The sequence below is a fragment of the Pseudonaja textilis genome, chromosome 3 (assembly GCF_049901715.1).
Source record: "Pseudonaja textilis isolate UNSWEBS1 chromosome 3, rPseTex1.2, whole genome shotgun sequence".
In the NCBI taxonomy this organism is placed as follows: Eukaryota; Metazoa; Chordata; class Lepidosauria; order Squamata; family Elapidae; genus Pseudonaja; species Pseudonaja textilis.
The window spans coordinates 4,028,115-4,044,589 of record NC_141992.1 but is presented as its reverse complement, the minus strand read 5'-3'; the positions used below and the strand labels follow the sequence as shown (position 1 = coordinate 4,044,589).

At 45.0% G+C, this 16,475-nt stretch overlaps 1 protein-coding gene across 2 annotated transcripts in view; it reads right to left on the bottom strand.

Annotated features, from left to right (window-relative positions):
• Window positions 1–9,504: 9,504 nt before the first annotated feature.
• Window positions 9,505–16,475, bottom strand: part of ANGPT4 (angiopoietin 4) — a 38,590-nt gene continuing 31,619 nt past the window's right edge. For both annotated transcript variants that reach the window (XM_087928804.1, XM_087928803.1), the window contains 4 exons: window positions 15,634–15,735; window positions 13,635–13,801; window positions 11,942–12,072; window positions 9,505–11,577 (listed from right to left, as the gene is read on the bottom strand). In XM_087928804.1, coding sequence (XP_087784930.1) covers window positions 11,405–11,577; window positions 11,942–12,072; window positions 13,635–13,801; window positions 15,634–15,735 — 573 coding nt within the window. In that variant the 3' untranslated portion in view covers window positions 9,505–11,404. The remainder of the gene's footprint in view (window positions 11,578–11,941; window positions 12,073–13,634; window positions 13,802–15,633; window positions 15,736–16,475) is intronic.

The window sequence follows — 16,475 nt, the reverse complement described above, 5'->3', positions numbered from 1 at the left end:
TCACTCTGCCCTTCTCCCAGCCAGCTGCTTGTTCAGAGCCCCTGGGGTAAAGGCTTCAGGGAGGGGGGGAACAAGCCCGGATCCAGGCGAATGCAAAAGCAATTACGATCTGTCTGTTTCTGAGGCAGGTAATTGCGGGGCGAACAGCTGAGGGCCTCCCCTCTTTTTTTTGTCTCGCTTTTCAGCCGCCCCTTCCCTCCCTCCCTCCCTCCCTCCTACGAGCTGGGAGGTGGCTCTCCCGTACACGTGCAGGAGTGGGGGAGGCAGGGATGGGGAGGCTGTTGCCATGGCAACCCGAGGGGGTGGGAGCGGAGAATGCACGATGGGTAGCCGCGTAGAAGCAGACGCGGAAAATCCATATGGTTCCCCAGAGGGTGCAGGCAGCCGGCAAGGGTCTCTCTCTCTCTCTCTCTCTCTCAGCCTGGACCGCAGGCGACTTTTTGTCAGACGTGGTCCAGATGGAGACGGGATGATGGATCCAGTGGGGTGAAAAAAAAAAAACTGGAGCAGAGGATGGGAGCTTCAAACTCCTTTTTTTTTTTTAGCTCTGATCCCGTTCTGACTTTTTGATCACGAAGCCGAACTCCTCGTCCCGATAAATCCACTTTTTTTATTGAGGTTCAAGGGAATTCCAGTCCAGCAAAGTCCCGGCCAACAGTCTTCCATGAGATTTCACAACCACAGACCTTGATCAGGCTGGGAGAGTTGCCAGGCCGATAGCTTCCAAATGCCACGCTGTAGCAACAATGACTTGGCTATATTCCCTATGGGAGGGGCCATTCATTGTCCACTTGTGCCTTTACTCCCGAATCGACCCTTGTTCCTTAGCTGTTCCCTTCATCTGGCAGCTCTGTGCATGAGCACACTGGGAACAGGCTCCAGCTGCTCTTCTTCCCCACTGATCTCCAACTCCGAAGGCAGCTGATAACTGTTGGAGGGCCCTGGCCCCATCTCTGTCTCCGACAACTCATCAGAGCCTTCCCCAGACTCCAGGACTCACCCATGTTCCTCCCCAACCTCCTCACTGTCCCAGTCTGCCACCAGCTCCACTGGTGGGCCACAACAGATCCTTTCCAGGTGGAGGTCCCCTTGCTCCACCGTTATCTGGTCCTTCCCATGAGTAGAGAGTTGAGTTGAGCAATGGAAGAGATCCCCTAGTTGGGCAATGCAACTTTTGCAAGCAAACAGCCAGGGTGGGAGAACACTGAAGACCCCACGTTTAGATCACAGACTCCTAGAGGGGGAAGGAGAGGTCTTCTAGTCCACACCCCTGCTCAAGGCCGGAGGCCTTACACCATCCCAGTCGAATGACTGTCCAGTCTCTTCTTGAAAACCTCCAGTGATGGAAGCACCCACAACTTCTGAAGGCAAGTCGTTCCACTGATCAATTGCTCTCAAGTCTTCCACCCAGGGGTTGGATTCGGCCAGTTCAGGCCGGTTCGAGAGAACCAGTTGTTAAATTTACACCAGGTCCGCCGAACCAGGAGTTGAACCGACCGACTGGCCCCACCCCTCCCAGGGGTCTCCACATGGCCCATTTTGGATGCAGGTAAGTGCAGAGGCTGCGTGGAGGCTCTGGAAGGGCGAAAAATAGCCCTCCCGGAAGTCCAGAAACAAGCCTGTTTCCGGCTTCCAGAGGCCCTTCGGAGCCTGGGGAGGCCATTTTTGCTGTCCCAGAGGCCCGAGGAAAGCCTCCGGACTCTGGGGAAGGCAAAAAATAGCCCTCCCGGAAGTTCTGGTAGGCCACACCCACCATGGCCACACCCACCTAGCAACCGGCCTAGCAACCGGTTGCTGGGATATTTGAATCCTCACCCTACTTCCATCCATTAATTCTTGTCTTGTCTTCCAGTGCCTTGGAGAAGAAGTCAGTCCCGTCTTCTTTGTGATAGACCCTTGTGTGATGAAAGGTGTAGGGCAGGCATAGCTGTCATTAAAAAAAAAAATACCCATAGGAAAGAGACAGGAACACAAACAAAAATTCTTACTTTACGATCAGAGGTTTATTGTTTCTAATAATTTAATAATATAATAGCAGCAATATGCTTGCATTAATAAGCCATTGCAACGGGGTCCAATGACATACGGCAGGTCCTGCAAGGCCTGAGCTGATCTCCAACCCTGTCCTTTATCCTTTCTTTCTAGCCACATACACGCTTCACAACTTCACTCGCTGTCACTTTCTGTAACCTCCTATGTACATTACTTTCGGTTCCTCGTTTCCAACCGTTTCGTTCTTCCTGTTTTAAACGTATCCATCCACGTGCATCCTTTTGCAAAAAAAAAATATATGTTTTCACAGTGTTGGAAGAAATATCCTTCTAAGTTCAGCTCCAAGCGGGGGAAAAGATACTGGAAACATGGAGGCTGTTTTGGAAAGGTTTAATGGCGGACAGGACCACGCGGCTTGGAGCGCCAAAGAAGGGCTTATCCCTACTGTTGGGATTTGAATTTGAGCTTGTATTTTGATTGGTGGTCCCATGGGGCCGTGCGGGGGGCAATTCTGTAAGCTGTCCCGAGTCCCCAGGCTTGGTTGAGCCTTTGCTGGATGATGATGTAATGAAAGGGCTTTGGGCAATTCCTATTATAGCTCTACCTAGAGTAGATCTTTGTTATGTAGAATAGACTGGACCAGGGTGGTGGGGCTGAGTTTCTGCTTCTGGGTTGAGTTTCTGCTTCTGAGTTTCTACTTCTCTTTTTAGGGGAAATATTCTGCCTTTTTAGTATCTCCTAGGATATTTCATTTTTCTAGGAGAGGGGCGGGTTTTAACTTCCAACAACAGTTAGCAATGGCTCAGCAGGATTACAAATAGTTTTAGTATATTTTGAAACCATCCTAGCAGAAAACTTTGGTTCGTGTCTCTTTCTTCTGGGGCTTGCTATCACCCGTAGGACTTATTGAATCTAATCGATCAATAAGCTATATCCTTGATTCTCACATACCTCCAGAAGATAAAGGCTTAAGATACAGAAGGATCTTGACAGACTTGAACGTTGAGCGCTGCGCTATCCAACAAAATGGAATTCAAGGCTGAAAAAAAAGTGAGGCTCTACATATAGGCAAGAAAAACCCAAAATGTACAGATACAGTATATAGGTGGTACCTGACCCAATAGTAGTAATTGTGAGAAGGATCTTGGAGTCCTAGTGGACAGTCATTTAAATATGAGCCGGCCGTGTGCTGCAGCTGCCAAAAAAGCCAACACAATTGTAGGCTGCATAAACAGAGGGATGGAATCAAGATCAAGTGGAGTGTTGATACCACTTTATAAGGCCTTGGTAAGGCCACACTTCGAATACTGCACCCAGTTTTGGTCGCCACGATGTAAAAAAAGAGGTTGAGACTCTGGAAAGAGTGCAGAGAAGAGCAACCAGGATGATTAGGGAACTGGAGGCTAAAACATGCAACGGTTGTGAGAATTGTGTATGTCTAGTCTAATGAAGAGAAGGACCAGGAAAGATATGATAGTAGTCTTACAGTATCTCAGGGGCTGCCCCAAAGAAGAAGGAGTCAAGCTATTCTCCAAAGCCCCAAAAGGCAAGATAAGAAGCAACGGATGGAAACTAACCAAAGGAGAGAAGCAACCTAGAATTTAAGGAGAAATTTCCAAACAGTGAGGACAATTAACCAGTGGAACTGCTTGCTTCTAGATGTTGTTGGTGCTCTATCACTGGAGGTTCGAAAGAAGAATTTGGATAACCATTTGTCCAGGATGGCATAGGTTTCCCTGCGTTATTCTACTACATTGTTAATCACCTAAATCCCAGGTCGGCAAACTTACACTTGTGCCATGCTAAGACCTTTTGCAGCAGAGTGTCTCAGATGGGGAAAACGTTTCCTGTTATTTTAAGCCTTTGCATTTCCTGATGATTAAAATTTATGGGCATACAGAGCATCTGGGATCTGCCACATCGGCAAAACTTATGTCAAAACCTGCCTTAAGCAAAAAAAAAAAAGATAGCGTCCGTTTAGACACAATTAATCATTGCCTTTTCTGGGATGTTTTTCTGAATTTATTTTTATTTTTCCTTATCTGGCCTAGGATTCTGGGATTTCCTGAGCAAATACCATGTTACTGGCTACTTTTCCAAGCCAGTCACGATCAACCAATGAAGCCCAGGCTGTAATTCTTGCATATAGTCGCATATAAACCCATCACACACACACACGCACGCACACACACACACACACACCATCACATTTTTAAAAACAGAAATACCATGAAAAATGCACCATGGAGAATATGACGACCCTGATTTTTTTCATGGTGCTTTGGTTAAAAATTTGGAGCTCTGCTTGTTTGCAGATGGGCTTCTCTGCAAGTATTTGTGAAAAAAGTAGAACCCAATTTTGCGAGGAAAGAAAGGAAGGAAGGAAGGAAGGTGGACAAACAGATAAGGAAGGAAGGAAAGAAAGGATAGACAGACTAATGGGGGAAGGAAGGAAAGAAGGAAGGAAGGAAGGAAGGAAGGAAGGAAGGAAGGAAGGAAGGAAGGAAGGAAGGAAGGAAGGAAGGAAGGATACTGCAGACAGACAGGGAAAGAAAGAAAAGAAAAGAAAAGAAAGAGAAAGAAAGAAAGAAAGAAAGAAAGAAAGAAAGAAAGAAAGAAAGAAAGAAAGAAAGAAAGAAAGAAAGAAAGAAAAGGTAGGCGGACAAGAAAGGAAAGAAGGAAGGAAGAATAGGTAGAGAAGAAAGAAAGAAAGAAAGAAAGAAAGAAAGAAAGAAAGAAAGAAAGAAAGAAAGAAAGAAAGAAAAGGTAGGCGGACAAGAAAGAAAGGAAGGAAGGAAGAATAGGTAGACAGAGAAGAAAGAGAAAGAAAAAGAAGAAAGAGAGAATGAAAGATAGAAAGAAAAAGAAAGAGAATGAAAGAAAGCAAGAATAGGTAGACACACAGGAAGGAAGGAAGGAAGGAAGGAAGGAAGGAAGGAAGGAAGGAAGGAAAGAAAGAAAGAAAGAAAGAAAGAAAGAAAGAAAGAAAGAAAGAAAGAAAGAAAGAAAGAAAAGGTAGGCAGACAAGAGAGGAAAGAAGGAAGAATAGGTAGAGAAGAAAGAAAGAAAGAAAGAAAGAAAGAGAGAGAGAGAGAGAGAGAAAGAAAGAAAGAAAGAAAGAAAGAAAGAAAGAAAGAAAGAAAGAAAGAAAAGGTAGGCTGACAAGAAAGGAAGGAAGGAAGGAAGAATAGGTAGGCAGAAAAGAAAGAGAGAAAGAAAAAGAAGAAAGTGAGAATGAAAGATAGAAAGAAAAAGAAAGAGAATGAAAGAAAGAATCGGTAGACACACAGGAAGGAAAGAAAGAAAAAAGAAAGAAAGAGTCCTTTTTGCTTCAAGCAGACAGGCAAGAGCATGTATTTCCCACACACTTTGCAAGGATAACCCCCCTTTTAACCCTCATTCTGAGGCCTAACGGACAGGAAGCTTGTTTAAAAGACGTTGCCAAACGTTGACAGGTTTCCTTCAGAAAACCAGGGGCAGTTTGCCATACACCTGGCCTCTGGCGCCACCCAGAGGCGAATATTCCCACAGCAACCCTTTGATTTCCTTTGTAAGGCCGGGCGCTATTCATACATACAACCTATTTGAGGGGAGCAACGGATCACGGGGATTCCCTAAGTAGAGTTTCTCAATATTGGCCCCTTTAAGACTTGTGGCCTTCAACTCCCAGAATCCCTCAGTTAACATGACTGGAGGAGGAATTCTGGGAGTTGAAGTCTATCTATCATCTATCTATCTAATCAAAGTATCTTCAAACTTGACAAGTTTAAGTCTTGCCCAAATCTAAACAGGGGTTGTAGGTTTTTATGGACGGGCAAATCTTGCCACATCCAACCCCTGGAGTTGCTTTTCATGCCAACTCAGATGGATTTAAAAAAACAAACAAACGGGGAACGTAAAGAAGGTAACACCACACTTAAGATGTTAACATTTATTTACACATCAGTGTGCAACATGCTGTACAGAATGGAACATACGGGCCAAGTAATATCGGTCAACCGTTTTTGGAAAGTGATCTGTCTTCAGGTATTGGTCACTGTCACTTTCGATGGCGCCCACGTCCTCTGCTAGCCGAAGCGGCTGGGGATGATGGGAGCAGCGGAAGGTGCCATTAGCGCTGGACACAGCTCGGAGAATGTGGCCATGAAGTCTTTTGTTTCTTCAAGAGGCTTTATTTAAGGTCTCCAATCTCACCAATTTCTTCTACTTTTAGAAGAAGGGAGGGAGGGAGGAACATGGGAGAGAAGGAAGGAAGGAAGGAAGGAGGGAGGGAGGGAGGAACATGGGAGAAGGAAGGAAGGAAGGAAGGAAGGAGAGGGAGAGGGAAGGAGGGAAGGAAGGAGGAGGGAGGGAAGGAAGGAAGGAAGGGAAGGAGGAGGGAAGGAAGGAAGGAGGGAGGGAGGGAAGGAAGGAAGGAAAGAAGGAAGGAAGGAAGGAAAGGAGGGAGGAAGGGAAGGAAGGAAGGAGGAAGGAGGGAGGGAAGGAAGGAAGGAGGGAAGGAAGGAAGGAGCATGGGAAAGAAGGGAAGGAAGGAAGGAGGGAAGGGAGGAAGGAGGGAGGGAAGGAAGGAAGGAGGGAGGAGCATGGGAGAGAAAGGGAGGAAGGAAGGAAGGGAAGGAGGGAGGGAGGAAGGAGGGAAGGAAGGAGGGAGGGAGGGAGGAAAGGAAGGAGGCAGGAGGGAAGGAAGGAGGGAGGGAAGGAAGGAGGGAGGAAGGAGCATGGGAAAGAAGGGAAGGAAGGAAGGAAGGAGGGAAGGGAGGAGGGAGGAGCATGGGAGAGAAGGGAGGAAGGAAGGAAGGGGAAGGAAGGAAGGAGGGAGGGAGGAGGGAAGGAAGGAAGGAGGGAGGAAGGAGCATGGGAAAGAAGGGAAGGAAGGAAGGAAGGGAGGAAGGGAGGAGGGAGGGAGGGAAGGAAGGAAGGAAGGAGGGAGGGAAGGAGGAGGAGGAAGGAAGGGAGCAAAGCATGGGGAAAGAGGGAGGGAGGAGCATGGGAGGGAAGGGGGGAAAGTCCTACCTTGTCTGTCTGTTGTACAATTTGGCCCCCATCATACATTTGGAAATTAAATATAATTCAGGGAGGGTCACCCAATAGCTGGGGACACCCTGAGGCCCTCTTTTGAAAAGGAAAAAAAAAATCTTGTTTCCATGCCAGGCGTGTTGGGAGAAGTCAGACGTCCCACAAATCAGGGTTTAGCGAAAAGCTTAAGGGGGTTTATCAATGGCTTAATGCAGGGTTTCCCAATCTTGGCACCCAGTCGTGTGGATTTCAGTTCCCAGAATTCCACAATCAGCATGGCTGGCTGAGGAATTCTGGAAGTTGGAAGTCCACATATAGAAATAGGCCTCGACTTACAACCATTTGCTTAGTGACTGTTCAAAGGTTGAATGATGTTAAAAAGAAGCGACTTATGGCAGTTTCTTTTGCACTTGCAGCATCAGTCATGGCCACGTGATCAAAATTCAGACGCTTTTAGTTTTTTTACCCACCAACACCGGCAGGGCAAGTCACGTATATAAACAGAAATCCCCTTCTGGCATGGATGATGTTCCCTAGTTGGGTCATGAAACGTTTGCAAGAAAGCAACCATGCTCAGAGACCACCAAGGACCCACAATCCTCCTCCTCCTCTTCTTCCTCTTCCTCATCTCCTCACTCCCTTCTAGCCCTGTTGATATCACCTAGTTGGGTTATGAAACGTCTGTAAGAAAACCAAGCACAGAGACCACCAAGGACCCCACAATCTTCCTCCTCCTCCTCCTCCTCCATCATCATTATCATCCTCTTTTCCTTTCCTTCTGCTCCATGGCATAAACCTCACTCCCTTCTACAGCAGCACTGATGATGTTACCTAGTCGGGTGATGAAACGTCTGTAAGAAAACCAAGCTCAGAGAGCACCAAGGACCCATATTGAATAAAAGGCCCTTAGACCACTTTAACTGACAATGTGCTGAATTGTGATTATTATTATTATTATTATTATTTGCTACACTGAACAAATGGCTCTTAGGATCACCACCCACCATGTTAAAACGTTACTCATGCCTTCGTATCTTGCACCCATTCAATGTATGCCGGCTTCAAACATTGTCCTAAGCCATGTTGGGTTGCATAAACCACCATCGGATGGGCTCTTTACCTAGCTGCGCAAAAGAACTGTTTGCAAACCAAGAAGCCGGTTTCAGGCAACAGGGGGCACTCAAACCACAGAACACCCAAATATTATGTGTGAACTAAGCCTTAGTGCTCTTTCAAATATATACCATTCCGACAATGTGTGGAAAGTTGGCATTGTGTAGCATTGCCTAGGAAGTCAATAGAATGCGTGGCCCTTTTCAGGCAAGGTAACATTTGTGTCATTTTAATATGTTATATACTTTCCCAAGGCACCGTATATATGATATGTAGGGTATTATGCAGAATGACAAGAAACGTTTAGGCAAAGTATGAAAAGAGAAGAGCCGTGAAAAGGGGAAGGATTAGGGTTAGGATTAGGATTAGGGCCTTGGGTTAAGGGTTAGGGTTACAAGTTAAGGGTTAGGGTTAAGAGTTAGGAAAGGTTAGGTTTAGGATTAAGTTTAGGGTTAGGGTTAGAGTTAAGGGTTAGGGTTAAAGTTAGGGTTAAAACTTAATGGTTAGAGTTAAGAGTTAGGAAAGGTTAGGTTTAGGATTAAGTTTAGGGTTAGGGTTAGAGTTAAGGGTTAGGGTTAAAGTTAGGGTTAAAAGTTAATGGTTAGGGTTAAGAGTTAGGAAGGATTATATTTAGGATTAAGGTTAGGATTAGGGTTAGGGTTAAGATTAGGGATTGGAGTTAAAAATTAAGGGTTAGGGTTAAGAGTTTACAAGGGTTAGGTTAGAGTTAGTCTTAAGGTTAGGGTTAGGGTTAAGGGTTAGGGATAGGGTTACAGTTAGGGTTAAAGGTTAAGGGTTAGGGTTAAGAGTTAGGAAAGGTTAGGTTTAGGATTAAATTTAGGATTGGGGTTAGGATTGGGGTTAGGATTAAGAATTAGGTTTGAGTTAGGTTAAGGTTAGGGATTAGGGTTAAAAATTAAGGGTTAGGGTTAAGAGTTTGCAAGGGTTAGGGTTAGTCTTAAGGTTAGGGTTAGAATTAGGATTAGGGTTAAGGGTTAGGGATAGGGTTAAAGTTAAGGATTATGGCTAAGAAGAAGGGTTAGGATTAAGGCTAGGGTTAGGGTTAGGGTTAGGTTTAAGAGTTAGGGTTAGGGTTAAAAGTTAAGGATTGGGGTTAAGAGTTAGAAAGGGTTTGGGTTAGGATTATGGTTAGGGTTAAAGTAATGGTTAGGGTTAAAGTTACAGTTAGGGTTAGAATTAGAGTTAGGATTAAAGGGTTAGGGGTAGGGATTAATGTTAAGGGTTAGGGTAAAGGTTAAAATTAGGGTTAGAATTAGGAATTATTAGTATTAAGAGTTACAGTTAGGCCTACTCCAACCCTAGCCCTAACCCTAACTCTCGATTGAAAAGATGTATGTGAAAACGAAAGAAGAATTACAAAAATAAACAAATACAGGATTTTCTTACAGAAAATTACAAGAGGAAAAAAAAAACAGTATTGGACGTAACAAGTAAGGCTAGATTGGCATTTTAGCAGGAGAATTATATATTTTGCAGGTTTGCCTTTTGGCATTGCATAATAGAACGCCTAGGAAATGAGTAAAATATTTTAAGCATTTCATACTTGGACGTCCCATTTCTGGCATTCTATAGATTTCCTGGGCATTCTAGGAAATGCCTAATTTCACACATTGACGGTAACATATACATGATCTCTCCTGGCCAGCTGTTAGAAACAGATGTGACTTTCTAGATTTCTCTCTCTCTTCTTTTTGGTTGCTCTAAAACAAGTATTCCTTGCAGGCCACCTCTGCCAAGGTCTTAATTACACAAGTCACTTTTAATACCTTTGGAAGATTAGACTTCTATCTTCTCCTTGGAGGCACAGGAGGCCTCCACGAGCTTCTTCGCTGATCTGATATGTCATTTTTGTCAACTCGTAAAACCTTTTGTATACACGTTTTATAATTGTCAATAGAAAGAAGGGGTTTCGAAGAGCAGGCGGCAGCGTGGAATCGAAAGTACATCCCATTCCTATTTTCTTCAGAGACCGATTAGATGACTGAAGCTTCTGCCGTGTAAAAATGTAATTGGAGAGCATGATTGATGACTCTGGGCTATGGACGTGTTTTGTTGGATGATACACCCAGAGGGGTGGGGTGGGAGAAAGCAGGATCGAGGGTGACAGTGAATTATGTATCTCAGAGTTGGCTATGCCCAGATAAATGCCGGACGTAGAATGTGACCTTCAAATAAATCTTTTTTTTAGTTTTGGGAGTGTGGTTCAGGGCTCATGATTTAATGGGAGTAACTGCTGGAATCCTGACAATTTTCTTCTTGCATGGGGTCTGGGGGGGTTGAGTCTCCACCCTGGTGCAAAGCAACGTGGGCCCTGAAGTCAGTGGCGGGATTCAAATAATTTAACCACCGGTTCTCTACCCTAATGATTTCTTCCAACCACCAGTTCACCAAACAGCTCAGAAAGTTAAGATCCGGTTCTCCCAAACTGGTGCGAACTGGCAGAATCCCACCACTGCCTTAAGTTCCTTCTTGTCCTCCCATGCTAATTGAAGAGAAATCCAACCTGGAACCAGGGAGAAACTTCCTAACAGTGAGGACAATTAACCAGTGGAACAGAAGTTGCCTTCAGAAGTTGTTGGGTGCTCTCCATCAGCGGAGGTTTCCAAGAAGAGACGGGACAGCCACTTGTCTGAGATTGAGCAGGGGGCTGGACTAGAAGATCTTCAAGGTCCCTTCCAGCTCATTCGTTCTGTTCTATTCCGTTTACATCAGGAAACCAAGCCAACGTAGGAATAGCATGAAGAGCAAGACTCGCGGAGAGTTCTAGGGAACGAGTGTCCATGAAAATCACTCAGCCTCCAGGGGGTAGCAAAATCCCACGATACGGACTATACGGTTGCTGCTTTCCAGAAAACCCACCCTGAATTACACCCCCTCGTCCCCTGCGTCCTCTCCTGGAGCAGATGTCCACGCCTCTGTTTGGATCTCAGGGGCTGCCCCAAAGAAGAGGGTCTCAACCTATCTAGATCCAGAGGAAAAAATAAGAAGCAATGGATGGAAACTAATCAAGGACAGAAACAACTTAGAAATAAGGAGAAACTTCCCAAGAGTGAGGACAATTTAAACAGTGGAACAGCTTGCCACTAGAAGATGTGGGTGCTCCATCGCTGGAGGTTTCCAAAAAGAGATTGGACCGCCATTTGTCCAGAATTGTGTAGGGTTTCCTGCCTGAGCAGGCGGGGTTGGACTAGAAGACCTCCAAGGTCCCTTCCGACTCTTGTTATTCTGAGCAATCCGAAAAACAGCATCCTGGCTAGTCTTGTTATGCCCCCTCGCGGCCGCTGGAGGACCTGATCATCATCCGCGTGGCTTTCAACGAGTATCCTGGCCCTTGGAAGTAATGCCAGCGGACTCCGTTCAATTTCCGGATGTTGTGCCGAGCCGGATAATAAATACCGTTTAAGTTGGATTGGCCGCAGGCATCAAACCACCAACCTGTTTTTGTGGAAAGATCGGGGGGGGAAAAAGGGTCAATCGTGGATCCAGACCTACGGCCACGATTCCAGAAGTTGCCTCTAGAAGCTGTATGGGGGAATATTGCAGGCGATGGCTCTGCTTATAAAGACTCAGTTATTAAATATGGCGCGCTCGATCCCCTTTTCGCTCTGCTTGCCGTTCCTGATCTCTCTTCTCTAACACCTGCGTAACGTAACCGGTTGTCCGAAGGGGCGCAGTCACTCCACAAATAGCAACAGAAATTTGGGGCTGCGTCTCGATCGTAAGTCGAGGACCAGCTGTACTCCCTCCAGGGACATTCCTCCCTTCCCTGCGCCTCCGCCCTTCTTCAAAGCATCCTTACCGCCAGAGAGCATTTGGGCACATTTGCACATGCAGTTGTCGTTATCGGAGTCCCAAGTGCTGAAGGACGTTCCCTGCAGAGGCAGGGCGCTCTGGAGTCCGGCCGAGCCCTTGTAGCCTTTCAGAGAGAGCCTGAAAAAAACAGAGAAGGCGACGGGGGCACCGATGAAGCTCCTCTCTCTCTCTTTTTTGAACTGTGGAAACTACACTTTCAATGACATTTCAATAGCCTCTCGGCCCTTAGACTTATAGGCTGCTTCCCGGTGCTTTTACATCCCTCTCTAAGCAGTGCACACACTCAGCATTATTTGCCCCCAACCATCTGGGTCCTCATTTTACCCACCTCGGAAGGAGGGAAGGCTGAGTCGACCTGGAGCTGGTCAGGATTGAATTCCTGGCAGTGGGCAGAGTCAGCCTGCAATACTGCCTTCAGATAGATAGATAGATAGATAGATGGATGGATGGATGGATGGATGGATGGATGGGTGGATGGATGGGTGGATGGATGGATGGACAGATGATATATAGGTAGATTAGATGGATGGATGGATGGATGGATGGGTGGGTGGGTGGATGGACGGGCGGACAGATGATATATAGATAGAATAGATAGATAGATAGATAGATAGATAGATAGATAGATAGATAGATAGATAGATATAGATAGATTAGATAAATAGATGATAGATAGATTTGATAGGCAGATAAGATAGATTAGATAGGTAGATGATTGATCAGATAGATGATAGATAGATAGATAGATAGATAGATAGATAGATAGATAGATAGATAGATAGATAGATTAGATAAAGAGATGATAGATAGATTTGATAGGCAGATGATGATAGATAGATAGATTAGATAGATAGATAGATAGATAGATAGATAGATAGATTTGATAGGTAGATAAGATTGATTAGATAGATAGATATAGATAGATTAGATAAATAGATGATAGATAGATTTGATAGGCAGATTAGATAGATTAGATAGGTAGATTGATTAGATAGATGATAGATGATAGATAGATAGATAGATAGATAGATAGATAGATAGATATAGATAGATAGATAGATAAATAGATAATAGATAGATTTATAGACAGATTAGATAGGTAGATGATTGATCAGATAGATGATAGATAGATAGATAGATAGATAGATAAGATAAGATAAATAGATGATAGATATAGGATTTGATAGGCAGATAAGATAGATTAAATAGATAGATAGATAGATAGATAGATAGATAGATAGATAGATAGATAGATGATAGATAGACAGACAGACAGACAGACAGACAGACAGATAGAAGATTTAGATAAGATAGATAAGATAGATAGATAGCAAACAAGCAATAGCACTTAGACTTATATACCAGTTCACAGTGTTTTAGAGCCCTGTCTATGCAGTTTACAGAGTCAGCCTCTTCCCCACAACAATCTGGCTCCTCCTTTGACTGACCTTTCAAGGACAGAAGGCTGAGTCAACCTTGAGCCTGGCGAGATTCAAACTGCCAAAATTGCAGCCGGCAGCCGGCAGAAGTAGCCCGCAGTACTGCACTCTAACCACGGTGCCACCGTGGCTCAAAGATTAGACCTGTCTTGTTTGCAGCCGTATCCCATTTCTGGCAGATGCTCGCTCTGGAATCAAGGAAGACTCTGAACATTTTCATGTGGGGAAAAAGGGCCTCACCTGTAGCGCTGGCGCTCGCCTGCCAGTCGGACTCTGTCATACTGGGCATAAGCCTGGTTGCCTTCCCAGTCCAGAAGCTCCACCCGTAGGGCGTAGGTGGCTTGGTTGGTCAAGAGATGGACAGCCTGGTTCCCCAGCCAGAATTCCCCGGCTGCAGCCCCGAAGCCCTAGTGGGGGGAAGAGGAACACAGGTGTGGTCAATGGGAGACCGGAGAGAGGGAGGGAGAGAAGGATAGGGAGAGAGGGAAGGAAGGAGGAGGAGAACGGAAGGAGGGAGGGAGGGTGGAAGGAAGGAAGGAAGGGGAGAGAAGTAGGAGGGAAAGAAGGGGAGAGAGGGCAAGGAAGGAAGCAAAGAGGGAGGGAGGAAGGGAAGAAGGAAGGAAGGAGAGAGGCAAAGAGAGGGAGGGAGGGAGATGGATAGAAAGGAGATGGATGGGAAATAAAGAAGGGAGGAAGGAATGACAGAGGCAGAGAGAAAAGTGAGGGAGGGAAGAAGATGGAAGGGATGAAGGAGATGGATGGAAGGCACCTCCCTTGCGGGGAGGCAAGGGGAGGGAGGAAGGAAGGAAGGAAGGAAGGAAAAGGGAAGTCAGGAAGAAAGGAGGGAGGGAGGAAGGAAAAGAGAGAAGCAGAGAGGGAGGGAAGGGAAAGGCAGAGAGGAGGGGGAAAGGGAGGGGGGGGGTGGGTGGAGGAAGGAGAGCAGGTAGGAAGGATGAGAAAGGACAAGAAGGGTGAAAGAGGAAGGAGGGAAGGAGGAGGGCAAAAAGAGGAGAGAGGGAGTGAAAAGAAAGAGGGAAGCAAGAAAGAGGGGAGAGGTCAGGAGGAAAGAAGGGGAGAGAGGAGGAAGAGAGGGAAGCAAAGAGGGAGGGAGGAAGAGAAGGAAGGAGGAAGAGAAGAGAAGGAGAAAGGGAAGAACAAAGGAGGTGACAGTCTCTTCTTCGAAACCTCCAGCGATGGAGCATCCATAGCTGTGAGAAGCAAGCTGCCCCACGGATTGACTGCCCTCCCTGTCCAGAAATTCCTCCGTATTTCCAGGCTGGATTTCCCTCCAATAACCGTCCGGTCATCGCTTCTTCTCCTGCCCTGTAGCGCTTTGGAGAATCAACCCACGCCCTCCTCTCCGTGACAGCACCTCAGGTCTCCCCTTAAGACACGGGGTGCCGTCCCTCTGTGGATGCAGCCCAGGATTGCACCGGCTTTATATATATACTCTATATACCATCATGGCTATGGAGTGCATATTGGAGGAGAGCTGTATGCAATGAAATTTCATTTAATGTGTGCTAATTAGTGCGCATTCAAAGTGACAATAAAGCTATTATACTATACTATACTATACTATACTATACTATACTATACTATACTATACTATACTATACTATACTCTTTTTTATTCCATTCTGTTCTATAGTCTGTTCTATTCTATTCTATTCTGTCCTATTCTATTCTATTCCATTCCATTCCATTCCATTCCATTCTTTCATTCATTCCATATTTTCTATTCTATTCTATTCCATTCCATTCCATTCCATTCCATTCTATTCTATTCTATTCTATTCCATTCCACTCTATTCCATTCTTTCATTCATTCCATTATTTTCTATTCTATTCTATTCTATTCTATTCTATCCTATTCTATTCTATTCCATTCCATTCCATTCTCTATTCTATTCTATTCTATTCTATTCTATTCTATTCTATTCTATTCCATTCCATTCCATTCCATTCCATTCCATTCCATTCTTTCATTCATTCCATATTTTCTATTCTATTCTATTCTATTCTATTCTATTCTATTCTATTCTATTCTATTCTATTCCATATTCTATTCTATTCTATTCTATCCTACACTATTCTATAGGATTCTTTCTATCCTATCCTATCCTATCTATCTATCTATCCTATCCCTATCCTATCCTATCCCTATCCTATCCTATCCTATCCTATCCTACTGACATCTGGACCTAGCTATGGTAACTGGAAAACGCCAGCATCAAACCTGTTTATACTCTTTCCAGGTTTTTTGGAAGCTAACGCTGCCATTGATCCGGCGTTGAATGACTGTCCAGCCTCCTCCGTCGGTTTCCATGTCACAAAAGGCCTGGAAAGGTAGAAAGAAGAAGCTTGATAAAGGGAGAGAGAGGGGGTGGAAAAAAAACAAGGAAAGAAGAAAATCATCAGCTTGAAATCTTTAGGATGGTCAACAGGGTCTTTGACCAACTGCTGGTGAGGAGTGCCCATATTTTCATTTTTGGTTAGAAATACCCAATTTTCTTGATATTTCCCCCCAAATACCAAGAATTATGGATACTCCGTGCAGTGACGGAGAGAGAAAAGCAGAATTTTTTTTTTCCTATGGATAGTCCTCGACTTACAACAGTTCATTTAGTGACCATTCAAAGTTACAACGACTGAAAACAGGGACTTATGACTATTTTTCATACTTGCGACCTTTGCAGCATTCCCCCATGGTCACGTGATCAAAATTCCCCGTATTTATGACGGTCGTTGTGTCCCAGGGTTACATGACCCCCTTTTGCGACCTTCTGACAAGCAAAGTCAATGGGGGAAGCCAGATTCACTTAACAGCCGGGTTACTCGCTTAACCATGGCAGTGATTTGCTTAACAACGGTGGGAAGAAAGGTCGTAAAATGGGGCAAAACTTGCTTAATGTCAGTGCGTTTGCAGCATGGCTACTATTATGAGGAGCAAAACACAGTACACAGAGGTTTAGACATTTAACCGTGGTTTGCATACAAGACATCTACGTGGTAGGCAAATACCTGACAAGCAATCAATCTTCTTAACTCTATACGGAGAACTCTGCAATGGATATAGGA